The 18,806-nt window shown below is 27.3% G+C and overlaps 1 protein-coding gene across 3 annotated transcripts in view; it reads left to right on the top strand.

Moving 5' to 3' along the window:
• Positions 1–18,806, top strand: part of LOC132929856 (protein O-mannosyl-transferase TMTC2-like) — a 285,751-nt gene that overhangs the window by 79,723 nt on the left and 187,222 nt on the right. For all 3 annotated transcript variants that reach the window (XM_060995466.1, XM_060995465.1, XM_060995464.1), the window contains exon 3: positions 7,364–8,069. In XM_060995466.1, coding sequence (XP_060851449.1) covers positions 7,364–8,069 — 706 coding nt within the window. The remainder of the gene's footprint in view (positions 1–7,363; positions 8,070–18,806) is intronic.

The following is an 18,806-nucleotide window of genomic DNA, read 5'->3' on the forward strand; positions in this document are numbered from 1 at the left end:
GATTGTCGTTACATAAAATATATAATTTGTATTGTACCCCTTGTAAGGCAATAAAAAAAAAAACGCGTAATCATTCTTTAAAGTCTTATCTTCGGGCGTTTTTACTCGGTCTGGTGACACTTTCACGGTCGAACGACCAAGTGTAAATTCAAATTGAACGAAAAATACTGCCATCGTAATGGATTTTAGTGGGGCACGCTATAGCAATGCTATCGATAGCGAAAATCTTTCAGCTTTTCCGGTGATGTCTAACACAACTTTTTTTTTCGATATCGACGTCACGTCATCACTAATTCACAACCAGTATTATAGCTAACGTGCAACGCCATCTAGTAAACCGGTTTGACCACCTACAACAACCGAACCGACACGATACAGATACTATAAATTATATACATCTATACACTATATACAGTACACACAAATATATAGTATATACAAACCACAAGTCTTACCAGTCATTACACTGTTACATTGCCAATATAATTATTCATTTATAAGTTGCATGTAGGGTATCAATGGTAGAAATAATTGCTGTAAATGTATACGATTTCCACAAGTACATAATATGATATAATTATAGAACATTTGTTATCAACAAGTTACTCCCTATGGCCTATAAACATTTTACACAAAAAAACAAGAAATAAATGTTTTATTTTTGAAGGAGACAAAAATGAAGTAGTTATGTATTTAGATACTATAAATAAGTATTTGTAATTTAATATAATTACATAATGCAGCATAACCTTGTTTATTATTTTATTTTATTATTATTTTTTTTTTTAGTTTTTGTTAGGTTTGGGATTTTGATTAATGTCACTATTTAAACTATTACTTATTATTATTATTAAGTAATGATTATATTAAACTATCGCAATTTCGTCATATTCGATAGAATTAAGGGAATATTGCAGGAATTAAAATTGGATCCATTATGCCTAAGAGGACATTTACCCGTATGTGTTGTCTGTCTTACTAATAACGTACATCATAGAAAATTTGCGTTCTGCTGAACGCAAATTTGCTATAATGTACATTAATAAGACAGAGACAACACATGTGGATATATCGTCCTCTTAATGCAAAGATTTTATGCCATTCATTATACCTATTTAACATATAATATATCATATAGTATATACTTTATACTATATAGGTACTATTAACTCCTACATATTATATACATATAATATGCTAATAGGTATATCCATAAAATTTTCTTTATAATATTTATAAAAATGTATTTCTAACATAGATAATATTATATACCTAATGCAATTTTATAATCAAAATTCAATAATATTGAAATTAATTAAATGAAAAAAAAATAAATTATACAAAATATATTTTCTTAACCAGTAGTAAATTTCAGTTTATTTCACTCTGAAAATTGAAAACTTAAAAATTACTTGAATTTTTGGATTTTCGGTATTAAATTTAAAAATAAATTTTAAAATACCAGTTGATTCATTAACCATGCTTAACTCCGTTTTTTAATTCAATAATGAAATTATTCAAATTCTGGTTTTAAAATTCTAACTTTTAATTACATAATTAATTTGCAATTATGTAGATTTTGTATATTATCATTTAAGGAGTTTTTTGTGGTGTTACAAACTTGATTTTGTAAAAAAAATTATTAAAAGACCATATTTTATAATACTTGAAATTGTTTGTCTTTTATGTCTTGTAGTTGTAATTCAAATATCTTTCTTTTAAATAATAATTACATCATCTTCTGTAAATTACATGTCAAAATAAAACTTTGAATTACATGCCATCTCTTATAGAGGGATATAATTACATTTCATTACATGTACAATTTTACTTATAAAAATTGAATTTTAGATTTTGCATGTATTGCTCTTACAATGATATAATTTTATTTATTTATTTTTGATGTTTTGTATTAAAGTATTGGGTTATCAGAGTATATGTATGCATAATCTAACTTTCTTTTCTCTAGTTATTAAAAAAAAAAAAATTATCATTAATATAAAAATTAAAATAACAAAATGCTTATATTTTACAAATACTGTGTAAATATTGTCTGTTTTCTCTCTTGTTAAGGTTGACGTTCTTCACCAACGATGGAAGTCTTTGTCTTTATACATATTATAATTTTAATAATGGTTTATTATTTTTATTTTATGACTTATTATTTTTATGACATTTGAATAAAAAAAAAAGTAAAATGAATAATACAAAAATTAAAAATTAAATTTTTGATAATTTGACTAAATAGTTTTTGGTTATTACATAGATATTTTGTATTTTTTGGGTGCATAAATATTTTAGAACTATAATATAATATATTTATAAGTATAACTATACCTAGCTAACATATTATGCCTATGGAATAATTAGAAGATAATTTGATGTAATATGTGATAGGATTTTGTGATTAATATTTATTATTGGTACATGTTGTAATATTATATAAATATTAATATGCACCTTTTCTCTATGTCTTGGTGTTGGTCCTTTTTCGTGCATAAAATAGTACACAAATTGAGTTTAAAGACGAGTTATACGAGAATAATATAAAATTTTATAATAAATAAAAAAGATAGGAATATTAAATTCTATTAACTATAAAATATCATATAATTCAAATTATTAGAATGTATGGAATTTATGATAAAATGTTAATAAAAATTGCAGAACGTATGTGGAAAAACTTAACGTCTTAATATAGAACACAATCCATTTGAAACCACCTTATGTAATCGAAGTCTTAACCTTGGTCTTAATGTACTCTGTTATAATTTTTAAATATATAATACCATTAAATATTTGAATATTATGTCGTTCTGATTATAAAATTGCTATACGTGTTTGGTAGAAATGTAGAATATCGTAAAATCGAAAGATTCAAAATTTGGTTGGGTAATAAGTTATTTAGGTTCTGGTCGATAACATCTTAATCGAATAACTAAATTTATTTACTGTAGTTGGGGTGATATTCGAATGTGATGTAAAAAATAAATAATAAAACTGAATAATCATTAACTACCAAACTCGACGCATCCGAAAGAAAATATAAACGTGTTATAAACAATAACATTGAAATATATAAGTATTATAATAGTATTATTATTTATAATTGTTAGTAATACGAAAAATATTGATGTAAAAATTAATTTCAAATCGAAGAAGTAGGTATGTAATATTATGTACAGAAAACAAAATAAATAATATTATGATCCAGAAATTAAACTATAAATATAATTTATATATAATTGTATAAATTATTGATAGTTTATAGAAATAAAGAATAATATAAAAAAGTTGAAAAAATAAAAATAAAAAATACTCAAATGAAACTCAAAGCCATTTTTACTTGAATACTATTGGAATTTTTCATTATAACTTATAAGTCCTTGTCTCGTCGTTTAATTATTCTGATCTTAGATTCGTCTTATATTATATAAGCGATAATGAATATTTTCGAGTCTAAGTGATATTTAATTGGCAATCATCATGTTATTGAGTTTAAAAAGCGTATAGTAATAATTCTCAAAAATTAAAATTTCTTTCTTTATCTATTAATTGATTTTATTCTGATATACTGATTGGAAAAAAAAACTAAAATAATGCTTGTTTAAAGCAAAATAGTTGTGTATAAATACTTTGATGATTATTAAAATAATTAAACAGCACGATGTAGCTAACCTTTTGAAGAAGCTTAAGCAAAATAAAGACTTATAGTTATACTATAATATTATAATACCTATATATTATACATATTAATATATTATATATATATTAATAGTATTCTATAGAATAATATATCATTTTTGTTGATTTATTTTATTTTTTATTTTTAACGAAGTCTATACAAAAGTTATGATCTTTTGAAATGATAAAATCGTATACATAATTTTTAACAATTATTTTTGTGTGCAAACACACTGATGATATATTTGTAGTAACTGTAGTAGTAGTTGAGTTATCTGATCGTCGAATAATTAGTTCGTTAGATATTAATATAGTTCATTCAATTTAGTATAACACACTCGAATTTTCTTAGAAGTACAATAAAAATGAACTTTGTGCCACTTAAATAACGAACAAACAACTAACAAGTTCGCATTCACTGCTGCACAAGCACTTGTCTCCGCTACGTTCGGATTGTTTGTTTCTCGAATGTTCGCATTATTATTAAATTCTCGAGACATTTTGAAGTATATAGAGTAAAGGTACATGGCTTAATTTATACATACTCATAACCAACATATTTTACAGTTTTACAGACAAAACGGTACTGATAAATATATTCTAACGGTTTATATACTTTGTATCATAACCACTCAGACACACAATATAATGCTATTGTAGTGTGAGAGCGGTTTAGTCCTAATCCCCCCTCAAAAAAAAAGTTTAAAAAAAACTAAATCTATCAAGTAGAACGTTATTTTTCTACAGCAGCTCATCAAAGTCTATATGCGGAATGATATGGAACATAGTAGGCTATTTGGCTATCATGGATATTTACTGTAATTATATGACGACATTAAAGATCGATACCGATCGTTTCTATTTTTGCCGAACACACGTGGAACATAGAAATTTAAACGAATTTTTTTTCCAGACGGTACGTATGTAATGATCGGTACGATTGATTTAATGACATGATAAGAAATCTAAAATCAGATTTGAATTTTTTGTTAAGTCGATTTTCCTACATTTTCTTTTTTATTGTTATTATAACTTCTTCAAAATTGAAAAATGACAATTTTTAATTTTTAATAAATTTTCTTTTTCGATTTAAGGCGATAACATAAAAAATGCGGAAAAGTCTATATCAAGTAGACTTAATGATATATTCAAATCTGTTTTCAGGTTTATTATCACTTCACTATATCAATCTGCGTACATTTGGCAAAGAATACATCTGAATATTTTTATGTCTCGCGATTATTAGACAAAGCCAGAAACAGAATCCCCTTATTAATTTGTCATATAAAAATGTTTCAAATTACCTCTCAAATAGAATTTAATACTTTAATATAACTTTTAATTTGTGATAATTTATTATTTTATACAAAAACATAAGTATCCTTATTTCTTAGTATTATAAAAATAAGTTTTTCGTTATCGAGATTTATCGACGATAAAGATTATTGTAACTTTATCTTATTATAGCGCGTTATAGCGAAAAATACGCGTAGTTGTTAATAATATTATATTAAATGATTTGTTTTCTTTTTATATTTACGGTATTTACGTAAGATATACCTATATAGTATTTTATAATATTAATATATCATTTTTGTTTATTTATTTTTAACGAAGTCTGTACAGAAGTTATGATCTTTTGAAATGATGAAATCGTATACAAGCACGGTATATTATATAATATTATTTAATATTTTATATTATAATATACCGTGTATACAAGTTAACTTAATACTATTTTTATTTCAAATTTCAATACATGCATTATATTGTTGAAAAACGCAAAAGTATACACGATAATATTAGAAATGTACCAAATATGCAAAAATATGAAAAATTAAAATTCACCCACTAAATCATTAGGCTCGGATCGACCATTGATATTATATTCTCATCGAACTCTTACTTGCACAGATCGTTTTTCGGTGTTTATGACAATAAATAAATGAATATCTCAAATTAGTGATACAATATATTTTTTGTTTGTGCATAATATTATGCACAACGCAAGAGTAATGAACAATATCCTTTCACGTTAGGATCACGCGTCACCATACGAGTGTACGGTATACTTCCGACACACGATCACTATAACATTTCCTATTCGTGATTTATCTTGTGCAGCACGTTTTCGCTTACCGTGTCGTGTCGTCATTATTTTGGAACGTTTTCTTTGGCTATTTTTGGGTGGTTTCCAAAAAACTCCAAGACGGTCAAGTCATTGTATGAAATCGGTTGGTTTTCATCCCTCCACGCCTTTTGCCGGTTGGTTAAACATGACGCGACTGCATGTCAAACACGGTCTGTGATTTTCCAATTTTTAAATCCGTCGTTTTGTATAATATTATTATATTATGTTAATAATATTAAAAATTATGATAATTATTATAGGTATTACGATGATAATATCGATTGAGATTACAAACGTGATTCGCCACATCGTTTTATACTCGTAAAGTCGTAAAGGTGTTTTAGGAAAAAAAATAAAAAAAATTGCCACGTTCAAAATCTAATACTGTGTATTGTTAGCTTAGGTACCTACTCGTATTAAATATTATAAAACATTATATCCATTGTATTTTATTTCATTCATACATTTTTTTCAATACCATATTTTTTTTATCTAGCTATTCGTGTTATTCGTGCTATGCATGTATTAAATTATTAAGAAGTAGATATGGTATGTTCGTAATAAAGGTTATTTTGAGATATTTTTTTACATCGTTATAACAAATTTACTTGTTCAACTCAAAACCTCAAAATAATATCGAATTATACATGTGCACGGGTGTCCTTGGTGTAATGTGTAAATTTGACAAATACCCTAACGTAAAATCTCGTCTAATTATTTTCAACGGTGCATCGTCATTCGAAAAGAAAACGTTTAGACAACAACGAGTTGCGCAATTGGATTGCCTATTAAATATTCTATTTTTATTGTTTTACACGTGTGCAGTATTGTCAATATTTACTCATACTGTAAAGCTCATCGGTTCATCGTTGATAACAAATTATTATCAAGATTGACTTTACTATATCCGTTGTAAAATATATTAAACGCATAGACGCAAAGAATATACTTGTCTGTATTATATTACGTCACAAAAACCTTTAGTATAGATTCTAGAGCTCCATTCGTTTATTTGAAATTTTGAACGCATATTATATACGATAATATACATTTTAATAATGTAGTATATTATTTTTTTTTTGAAAATTTAATTTTAAATGTAATAAATAAAGTTCTGTATTATTATATATAGTATATATTTTTAATATGTGTACATTTAAATTAAATACGTTTTTTTTGTATTTATAGACTACTCTATAGGTGGCTCATACATAAATTTCGTTTAGACTCGCGACAATTTTATGTATTTTATGTTTGTTCGTTGTTCTCGGACAAGTCACGATATACAGCATACATAATATAGTATAGATAACTATGTCGTTATTGATATGTGAAAAATTGAAATTATCTGTTTATTATTATTAATATTATCTACGGATAATAATAATGTTATTATATAATAGTCTAGATAAAACCTATTTTTGAACTTGCCTGTAAGCAGATGATTTTTTTTTTTGTCATCCTCAATCTACAATACACTATACACTATACTGTGTTAACTCGAAATTTAAATATATAATGTCATTATTGCTTTATATGATTTTTTAGCCGGGCGATAGTCAACAATCCGGACGTGACGAGAGCCGCACCGCTGACCGACATCTGGACCAACGACTTCTGGGGCACGCCGATCGGGTCGAGCAGCTCGCACGGCTCTTACCGGCCGCTGTGCGTGGCCTCGTTCCGACTGAACCACTGGACAGGTGGCCTGGACCCGAAGGGCTATCACGTGTCCAACGTTCTGCTCCATTGCGCCGTCACGTATCTGGTGTACGCCGTGTACAGGACTCTGATGCCCGGCCGCCGGCCCGCCGCCGCCGCCGCCGTGTTCGCCGTGCACCCGGTGCACGCCGAGGCCGTGGCCGGTGTCGTGGGCCGCGCCGACCTACTCGCCTGCCTGTTCTACCTGGCCGCATTCCTGTGCTACACGGCGCACGTCCGGCATCGGGACAGGACGCCGGATCCGCGGCGGCGCGTCGTGTGCTGCGATGCCGGCTGCCATCGCCGAACGTACCGGTTGGGCTCGGCGGTGCGCACCGTTTTCGCCGCGCTGGGCCTAGGCACGTGCTCAAGCGACCTGGACGGCCTGCCCGGCGGTGTGACCGAGTGTTGCGCTGTCCGGGAATGGGCTTGTCTGGCGGCCACCGTGCTCATGGCAGCCGCGTCTATGCTGGCCAAAGAGACTGGGCTTACCGTTTTGGCTGTGTGCGCTGTGTACGACGTGCTGTTTGCCAGCAAGCAGTCGCCGAACAAGGTAAGTTCGATAATATTATTATTGCAGTATTTTTTATTATCGTAAAAACATTTTTTTTTTTTTTTTTGTTTCTCGCTAAATATTATTTAGTTTTATTCATTAAAACCGAGTATATTGTATACTCATATAGGTACTTGTAATAGATTTAATTTCAATGCGATTCGTTAATTTACCCTTATTATTATCTATGCTTGTGGTGTTGTAAATGAGTTATCAATAATAATATTTATATATATTATATATACACATTTTTTTTAAATAAGTAGATACATTGATTATACAGTTCCTATATACAACAACTTGTTAGTAGTATACATTTTATTTGATGAAGATTATAAATTTATTATTTTCTATTATTGAAAATAGGTATTTTTTTTATATAGTTTGGCATTGAATAAAAAATGTATATTGAACCCAAACAAATCGAGAAATCTTTTTATATTCATTTTAGTGAACCATACACAAAAGTCATATGACATGTTTTCTCGTTTGTTGTAAACTTACTGGCAAAAGACTAGATTTTGGTTGGATTTAAGATGTCAAATAAGTTTGTACAACAGGTATCTCAATGGTAGACCTTTAAAAGTTCTTTATAGTTCAGTAAAGTGGAATCTATTAATTTCTGCCTTTAAGACATAATCTTTTACAAGAGTTTGTAGTACCTCAAGTGGCTTGAGTTTATCATATGTACAGTTATCCCACATTGCTAGGCCAAACTGAAAAAATGTATTCTTTCACAACATTGTAGCTATACACGAATAGATACGAAGCTTTTGTAGGTAGCTAAGAATTTGTTCAATTTAAACAGTTTAAATACAATTATTTTTAATCGCATGACCAATATTTTCAATAGGTATTCATTTTTCAATCAATTATTAAACATGAATAATTTAAAATTGAATTAACTACGATAGGAACTATAACACTTAGATAAGTGAATAAATCGAGTAAAAATTTATTCGGTGGAATAACAAATTTAGCATCAAATAGTATACGGGTGAATAGGAGTGGATTCCCTTGATCACGCTACTTACTTATAACGAACACGTCATATATTCAGATCCGGTGCAGGGATTTTCAACGATTACGTAGGCGTGTACCATAATGTGCTGTCGTACTTCTACGAGTTTATAATATATGCTCAGAGGAGGTGTATATCGTTTTCTTTGAACAACGCGACCGACTTATCCAACACTTACAGATATCGTTTATGTATGCATAAACGCAATATTTCCACTTAGTATGTTGATACTTTCTAACAGTTCATGCTATGTATTAAGCGCATGGTCTATTTTTGGGTATTACATATTATAATACAATTATTTAGTTATGATTCACTATTATATGGATTTATTTATATTATATTATTACCTACTATAAAATAGTGTTGTACAATGTGTTAGTAGTGTATTTGTGTATTTGGGATGTTTTTCAATGGGGTGATGTTTTACGCTCGTATAGATGGATCATTTTTTTTTTACCTTTAAACAAATACGAGCTTGATAAAAACTAAATAAATGCAACTCGATCAACGTCAATTCTATATAATATAGTTTTGACAGTTCTCTATATAGCTGGGATTTCTCGCCGAAAAAGAGTTATTTAACTATCGTAACCCGAGGGATCGGCCGTGAACTTTTATCGAAAATCGTATGGTGTTTGAATTAACCGATGAAACATAAAACCAATATTTTAGATTTTAGAATTTGTTAAAAATACGTTTTATACATATCACATATGACAGTGGCGTAGCCACTTTTTCGATTTATTTATTTTTTTTTTTGGCGGGTGAGGACTGAGGGGGGTGTTGACAGTTTGTTATTTATGAAGAGTGGTTTAACTAGGATCCCTCATAAGTATGATATGTTGAAGCAATGGTTTTATTATATTTTAGACTTTTGGAGCAACTTAATAAACAAATTACAATTTTAATAAGTGGCTAGTGATTACTTATTTAGTAATACGTTCATAGAAAATTTAAAGCATACTGGTCTAAATGACGATAATGCGATATTTATATTTCAAAATAATTATTTTTACCATTACACTTTAAAAACAGTTCTCTATGGTCTTCGTTTGTAGATAAAACAGTCTAATAAAAATGTTACCATCCTATATCCGTAGATAAATGAATGGTTTATTATCTTAACGTGCTATGTAATGATATAGCATGGAGTTTAGTGCCAACTGGGTGTTGTTTCCGTAAGTAAAAAAAAAAAAAAAAATTACATACAAAAATTATTATTATTATTATTCTTTTATGATAATTTTACTACACAAATTATGTTTACTTTATAACTTTTAACTCGAGTTCAATAGCAATAATTAGCCAAGAAATAAACACAAAACAATAAATTTAAAATCATAAAATGATCGTATTTATTTTAACTAGCTATCATTCAGAATGAGGTCAATATTAGAATTGTAACTTAATTACAATTGTATTCGAAACAAAAAAAATTAATTCAATTTTAGAGTTTTAAATCTAAACTTTTGACTGAGGCTTTGAAAAGTTTACCACTTAAGGACTTGAACACAGACAGAGACAACTCTAACTTTTGAAAGATATTAGAGAACTACTGTCATGATTACAAATTCCCGAAGGAAGTTTATCAAACTAATCCAATAACTAACAATTCCGATATTTTAGGAGTTTCAGTTTCATTTCCATAATTGTGATATTTAACTAATTAAAATAGTATGAATTATATCTTTTGATTTCAATGCCACAAATATAACGAACATGTAAAGTATTTTATTACTAATTTGTTTTGAGTTTTGAAACTAATCTGATAATTATGAAAAAGGAAAGTTTACAGACTTCCAAATACCCTTTTCACAATATTATAAAAACTAAAATTCGTACTTGTGATATATTTTGTTATCCGACAACTACAAAATATTAGAAAATTAAATTTGAACTTAAAATATTAATAATTTTTTTTTCTGATTGTGTAGAGATAATAATTCACATAATGAATTAGTAATTATAATTTATGTTTATAATGTATATTTAAAATTATTTATTTATTTATTTGCTGTGTCATATAACATTATTCTTTAGTATGGCATTCACGGATGTATAATAAATACAATATTATACAAATAATATGTAAGTGTACTTAAAATTGACAACAATTTTCATTGAAATAAATGGGTCTTAGAATTGAACAGGTTTCGTACAAGTATATAATTGTTTTTATGTACGCCATAGAAGAAAAATTAAATAAAAGTATATTGTAATATAGGAAATAAAAAATAAAAATATGATTAAATTATATTTGAATATTATATTTAAAACTGTACTTACTGAATTAAAATCATCATTTTTTATTTGCTAAAAATCATAAAATTTAATTATATTATTAAGAACTTAAAATAGTATTTTATAAAACCGAAAATTATACCATTTGATTGTTCAATGCGATTATAAAATCAAAAGTTTCGAGATTAATTTAAAAGTACATTATTTTATATTGAGATTTGAAGCAAAAGTTTTTGTAAAATTATATTTACTGGCAGTATCATTCCCATTGTTTTATAATAAAGTAAGAGCTATTCTTAATCTAAAATCACGTCAACAAAACTTATGTCATAAAAATGTTTAGTACTAGTGAATGACACTTAAATTTTGTATGGTTTTTTTTATTATTATTATAATTAACATATTGGTAACTTTGTATCACATTATTATTGCTTAGTTATAACCGAAGATAAAGATAACTTTAACTAAAATAAATATATTCCTACATGTAATAATATATTTATTTAATATTATGCAAGTATCTGCGTTCAAATAATAACATCAGTTTCAGTGAGTCTGTTTTTATTTTTAAAATATTTTTTCCCGTAATGAATCCTTTAAAAATTGTTTGAAAAACGATTTTGAATTATTTATTTGTAAAGCGTTATTTTTTTGCATTTTTAAGAACAATTTTCTGGTTGGAGAGAATTCTTGAGAATAATCATAAATATTTTTTAATCGAAAAAATATCATAATTAATATTTAATTCTATTCGTATTTTTAAATGGAAAAGAAAATGAACGGATTTGTGTCACACAAGATGTCGTAAGTTGTAGACAGTTGTAGGTATACAGAGCATAAAGGTTCTGCGGAATAAGTAATAATAATAGTTATTAACTATGACTGAGTATATGAATAAGATTCATTATAAAAACCAATTAAAAATCAAAATATTAATATTATAATATTATATATTTTTTTTATTTTAATTTTAATTTTACACAAAATGAATTAAAAAATGCACTAACAACACATTGCAAATGGGAAAAAAAATGAAGGTATTTTATAATATAATTTCATTTAATATAATCAAACAAATTGTTTTGCATAAAATATGTGAAAAATAAATTAACTATAAGCTTTAAAATAATAAAAAATGGTCATTTAAAAATATGCAAAATAAGTTCCAAAATTATATGCTTTGATATAATATATGATCAAAACTTTCCTAACTTTCAAATGTTATAAAATGAGCAAAATTAAAAAATAAAAGTATTTGTTACTAATTCATAATACAAAAAATAAAATGTTATAAAACTACTTATAGGCATATATAAAATCATATTTCTATTACATTAAGCTCTAGGCAACGTAATCTTTTGTTTCATACTAATTTAAATACATACTAATTTTCAAAAATCACAAAAATACTTGAAACCTTGATCTTTAAATGGATTCAAGCCATTTAGAATAATCAGCATAGAATTGGCATGGATAAATAGTTTGATACTTCACAAGGCTTCTCTATAACTTTCTCTATAAGTATGAATTTAAGTGTTTAGTCATCATGTGTATAAATCCTTCAAAAATAAGTCACAGCTAGGCTGATGTTATTTACACAGACTGCAATAAAGCGTACATCTTTAAGTTCTTAGATAATGTGGTTGAATTGAGTTTCTTTTTCCATAATTCAAATCGTTACTATAAAACAAATACTAAAAGGGTAAATTTGTAAAGTCTGATGCATTTTTATATTTTAGTGTTGTTTGATGTACTCCAGGTGGTTCGCTCATATTCATTTGTACTGGTGTTGTTTTCCAATAATACTTGTCATGTCTTACACCACGGTTGCCTATTTTGATTTCTAACGATATGAAGCCATGAAGCTTTATAATGTAGGAGTTAATTTTTTGAATAAAACAAATTGTCAGTGGCAACTATATTATGACAACTTGAATCATTTAGTTAAATACTTCAAGGTATTAGATTTTTTTCAGGTTACGGCCTAAACATATTACTAGGAACTGATATCCTGGACTATTTATTAACGTACCAATATTTTGCGTTCTTAACTTCAACATGATAGGGTTATGTAAAAAATCTAAGTTTTAAGTTCAACTGTTCATTGGATCTCGATATCCTTCGTATTGATATGCTATGCTAGTTAAAAGTTTTTGGGTTTGCTGTGAGATTTGTTAAGGAATTTATCTTAAAATATTCGGTAAATATATTATTATGTGTTCTAGTTTGACTCATTCTAGAATATTGTTCAATAATTTAGGATCCGCATACTGCTTGTGATTCTCATCAGCTTTATAGAGTACAGCTGAAGTTTTTAAGTTTTGAAGATTTCTTATTGAACATTCTATGCTATACTCTTATTATTGTTATTATTATTATTTTTCTGTCATAACCAATCACATTTAGCTTCGTTAGCAAACTGTAGACGTATGTTATAGTTATTACGTATTCGATTATTGGGATTGCTATCGTATTTTATTTATTCTCCTGTTATATATCATCTCTAATTCATTTACAAATTCCAAAATATTATTTTAATTCTCTTGCATCATTTTATATTCAAAATCCAATACTAATTATATGCAATTAGTTAATTAGTATATCTATTAAGATGTTTAATGTCTATTATCAATGTAGATAACAACATTCAAATTCAAATTTAATATATTTGTTTATCTATCATGTTGAAAATTATTTTCTAGTATACATTTATGTTACAGTTATTATTATTATTATCATGATTATTAAATCGTAAGATGTATTATTATATGCACGAGTACATAATTAAAAATCAAAATTGTGTATCTTTTTATATTTTTGGGCTTAGCTTATTAGCTATAACCTATTAATTATTAGCAGCTATTTATTAATAAATAAATTTATGAAAAGCGGTTAATCACATGAAACTAGGCTTTATTACCAAATATGTAACAATTGCATGTATATAATATAAGATACCGATAAGTGGTCACGCCGTAGGTGTCAATGGCCTGACGGCAACGTCAGAATAACAAATTGTTTGAAGATTAAAAAAAGTTGATTAAATGAAATGTCTATGATTTTACTTTTCATCATTTTTTGTTTTAACAAATAAAACGCGTAAATAAACGGTTTTTCAAAAAAAAAAAAAAAAAATGCGAAAAGCGGTACTTTAGAACTTTTAGACCCGTAAGCTATTTGTATACGTAGTGTACACATACAAACTCTTTATCTATCCAATATATATGTATATATATATATATATATATATAAGTACATATAAATCGTGATTTTTTTTCTTTTTGATTTCACTCGCGAATGTCGGAAGCCTACGGGAAAAACTTTATTACCATTTCGTCGCATTAAATTGCGTTAAAGTTTCGAATGGGAGCTAGCAGCGAGAATAATGGTGTAAAAGATATTATATAATATTATATTACTATTTATATATAATATATATCGCTAGGCGGAACAAGAAATCGCTGCGAGCACATTTGATAATATTATCACGTTAGGTTGTGAAAAAATAGAAAAACGTTTTCCTCCCGTCGGGTTATTTCCGTTCATGTGCGACACGGTCTTCTGTCAACTTCCGTACATAATATAGAGACGCGGACTATTAACCTCATAAAAAATAAGAACCTTAAAAGCAGAACGTCATCATGTAGTAGGTACATATATATTATACGTATTTATTAAATGTATATGTTCATACCTAACCTTGTTCATTAAATTAATAATTATTATCTAACTTAAATAAATTATTGGTCACTATTGATTTCACTTGGTAGTAAAACGTACCATACAACTCCTCACTCGATGAACCAATATGTATCGATAAACTCTTAATTTCTTCCTCAAAAATCTTATATTCGTATCTATATAAAGTAGGCAGTCTCCAATTTTACGGATCTTTGAGATTTTTCCATTGATTACAAAAAACAACAATCTACTTTTTGTTTTAACACGTTAAATTAGATAATTGTATGCATACAATTCGAATTGTTAACTAACAAAGTTATTATCAATTTAAATGAATTAGTGGAGTTAGAAAGTTCCTTAAAGTAACTTTTCTACTCAACTTTAAATTTTTAACTTGTCATAGTGTGTAGCTTTGCCCTAAGTATAGTATTAAAAATTAAAATTTAGGAATAAACGTATATTTTACAAAACATGCTGTCGCGTAGTCTTATTCCAATTTGATGTTTTTTTTTAACATGAAACATACTGGTTTTATTATTGTTGCATACACCACTCGTCTAAAAACAATGTACCGACCTTTCGTAAAAAAAATTTTATGTAGATATTTAATTATGGAGATTTTTAGTATAAAAACGGCAAATGTGTTAAACATATTACATAATCAATGAGATAATATGTGTAATACTTTAGGTACATTACATATTATATCTTAACAATTTTTTTCCTCGATTAACGTACTTTGTTTACACTTCATTTGTATTTTAGCGTTGTACAAAATGCCACTTTGGTAAAACTTAAGTGAATTAATCTTGTACTATTGACGATATTAATATTATTTTGTGGATCTTAAGATGTAATTTACTTTTAATTATTATAGAAATTACATCATATGTATACTATAATATTATATTATTGTATTTTTTGAGGCGAAATAGTTAATATAATATTTATCATTTTTATTATCAGTATAATTTATATTTTTACACAAATCGCATACATATAATTTACAATTTAGTATTTACTTAGTTTAGACCGTTTAGTCTCTATATTGTCCGTTGTATTATTTCTACATTTAATTAAAATGTGGTACATATTGTATAATTTTACAGATTTTCTGATCATATATTACTCTTTGCACTTAATGAACATATTATATTATTATATGTATATATTTATATATTGTATTAAATATTATATACACAGAACTATTATTGTTCCCATCACCGATGCTTATCGTTAAAAGTTGTTTTGTTAAATGCAATAAACATAATTTTTGTATAATTTGTATAATATTTGTGATATAGAATAAACAAATAATTGAATTTTAACAAATTTCCTTAAAACGTAATAATAATACATATATAAAATACAAATAATATTATGTTTAAATGGCAATCTGATGGTGAAATTCAATTGGACTTGTACCTAAGGCAATTTTCTATTTCATTTAAGTATATTATAAAAAAAAAAAATAGTAACTTATTAATTATTATACTTACTTATATTGGTTTGTAAACGTGTTAAAAAATACGTCAGACGCATCAACCACGTTATATATACCGGTAATCGACTGCATTATTTTATTTTTCACGCATTTTGCTACGGATAAGAAGTATTTGAGTCTCGTCACATCATTTACGTCTTGTTTCCACGATTACGTCTAAGAGCATGTATATAGGAATTATTATTGTGGAATAGGAGATTACTCAAACACGCGCCGATGTAGTACCTATTTCAATCCACGATATTCGTTTCTGCCAATGTCTTTTTAATCTTCAAATAAATTGAAAATAAAATTCAACACAACAATGAATCCCTATAAGCCTGTGTCTGCTGAGAAATAATAACTCAATAGACGGGTTAGGTTAACGTTGTTTGAGTGATCTGCACAAAGCTCGTTTATATATATAATTTTCTGGTATTTTTTTTTATTAATAACGAATTTATTAGCAGACAAAATTCTACAATATTTTTTTACGTTTATGTTAGTATAATCGGTTAACACTGCATGGTGATTCACCAATTAGATTCACTGTATGTTTTCCTTTGATAAAGAATTTATTTGAATTCTGGTTTTTTAGATTCTAAGTACATATAAAACACTATGTTTTAAAATACTTGAATTTATTATACCATCTAAAAAGTGTTCTGTGACGAAATAAACTTCTTTTTTTTCAAATAAGAATCACCCTTTTCTCTGTGAATTGATAACCAGATGACTTTTTTTTTTTAAATTGTGATGTATCTATAATACATTTATTGAATAGTGGCTTTTGAGTTATTAAATTTCGTGTATTAAGACATATAATATAAGATACGTAGTGATCTATCTATTATAATAGAATTTGAAAATATTGATTAAAAATCGTATTAATAAATTAATAAAAATGGAAATGTAGATAGATCTTCCTTAAACACGAGTTACCATTAGTTATGTCACTTATACAATTATATTTATTATAACTTTGTATTTACAGAGTATTTTTTGCGATTTATGGCAAGGCTGATTGTCTGATCACTTTAAGTTTGTTATTTTGCAAATAAAACTATGGTTTATATTATTTTATTTTAAAGGGCGTGAGTTCAAAATTATGGACGGTATAAATATAATTATCATTAATATTATAATATATTGTGAGTAAAGTTTTTGCAGTAATTTAAATCTTACACAGCATTTTCTCATCCGAGTTGATTCAGTATTTTTGTCACTGTTTTTCAAACAAAACATGCATACGTACACAACTTATACAGTGCCGAAATAACGTGTACAAGAGGTTTTGCGCGTGCGAAAATGTCAAATTACGACACGTTCGGGAATAACATGAAACACTGTTTTACACGATTGTTATTCGTCGGTCGTTGCGGAAGTTGCAATACTCTTCTACCACTACGATACAGAGTACATTCTCACCTGCACTCAGTCATCGTATCTATTTATACGCATACATGGTGATTTTTTTCTATCGTGAATCGTGGGATAACTCGTCATAGAAAATAATATCAGGGATTAAATTTGTTTTTGTAAAATTTTAAGTTGTATTTACATAGTTTTTAGTAGAAAAATATTAAGTTTGATCATTTGAAAAAAATTACATAACAACAATGTCTTACATTTGCTGAGATGTCGCATTATAGTTCACGGTAAAATAATCTTACTGTACGCCATAACATAATATGTTCGGCGTTTGAAATTTATTCAGCCGTGCGACGATGGGTACTCCATTTGCTATATATCAAGTGGCGTCATTTGATTTTTTTTTTCTTAAGAGGGCGTCACACCCACATGTGTTTTATTTGTCTTACAATTACGTAATATAGCAAATTTACGCTCGGCAGATCACGTTTAGTTCCGTTAATTTAAAAACTGAAAGTGAAACGACTTATTATGAAACTCGATGGTAAGAACATTATCTGTGTTATATGTTGGTTTTTATGATAGTTTAAGTTTTTAGCAAGTTATGCGTATATAATATACCGTAAATTAAAAATGCTCATAACACACTTAAAAACTGAATAATCGTAAAAAACCAATATACAAACATATAAATTATGTTCTAACCATCAAGTTTTACCATAGGTAAATTCACTCTAATTTTTAAACTAACGGAGCTAAACGTGATCTGCTGAGCGTAAAATTGCTATGTTGCGTACTTGTAAGACAGAGACAACATATGCGGGTGTTGCATCCTAATACGCATATTATTTTGATGCAATCTAAAAATCTTGTTTAGAACTTAACCGACTATTTAAGAAGTTGCCTATAGTTACCATAATATTGGATTTTAAATATA

The sequence above is a fragment of the Rhopalosiphum padi genome, chromosome 4 (assembly GCF_020882245.1).
Source record: "Rhopalosiphum padi isolate XX-2018 chromosome 4, ASM2088224v1, whole genome shotgun sequence".
Taxonomy (NCBI): domain Eukaryota; kingdom Metazoa; phylum Arthropoda; class Insecta; order Hemiptera; family Aphididae; genus Rhopalosiphum; species Rhopalosiphum padi.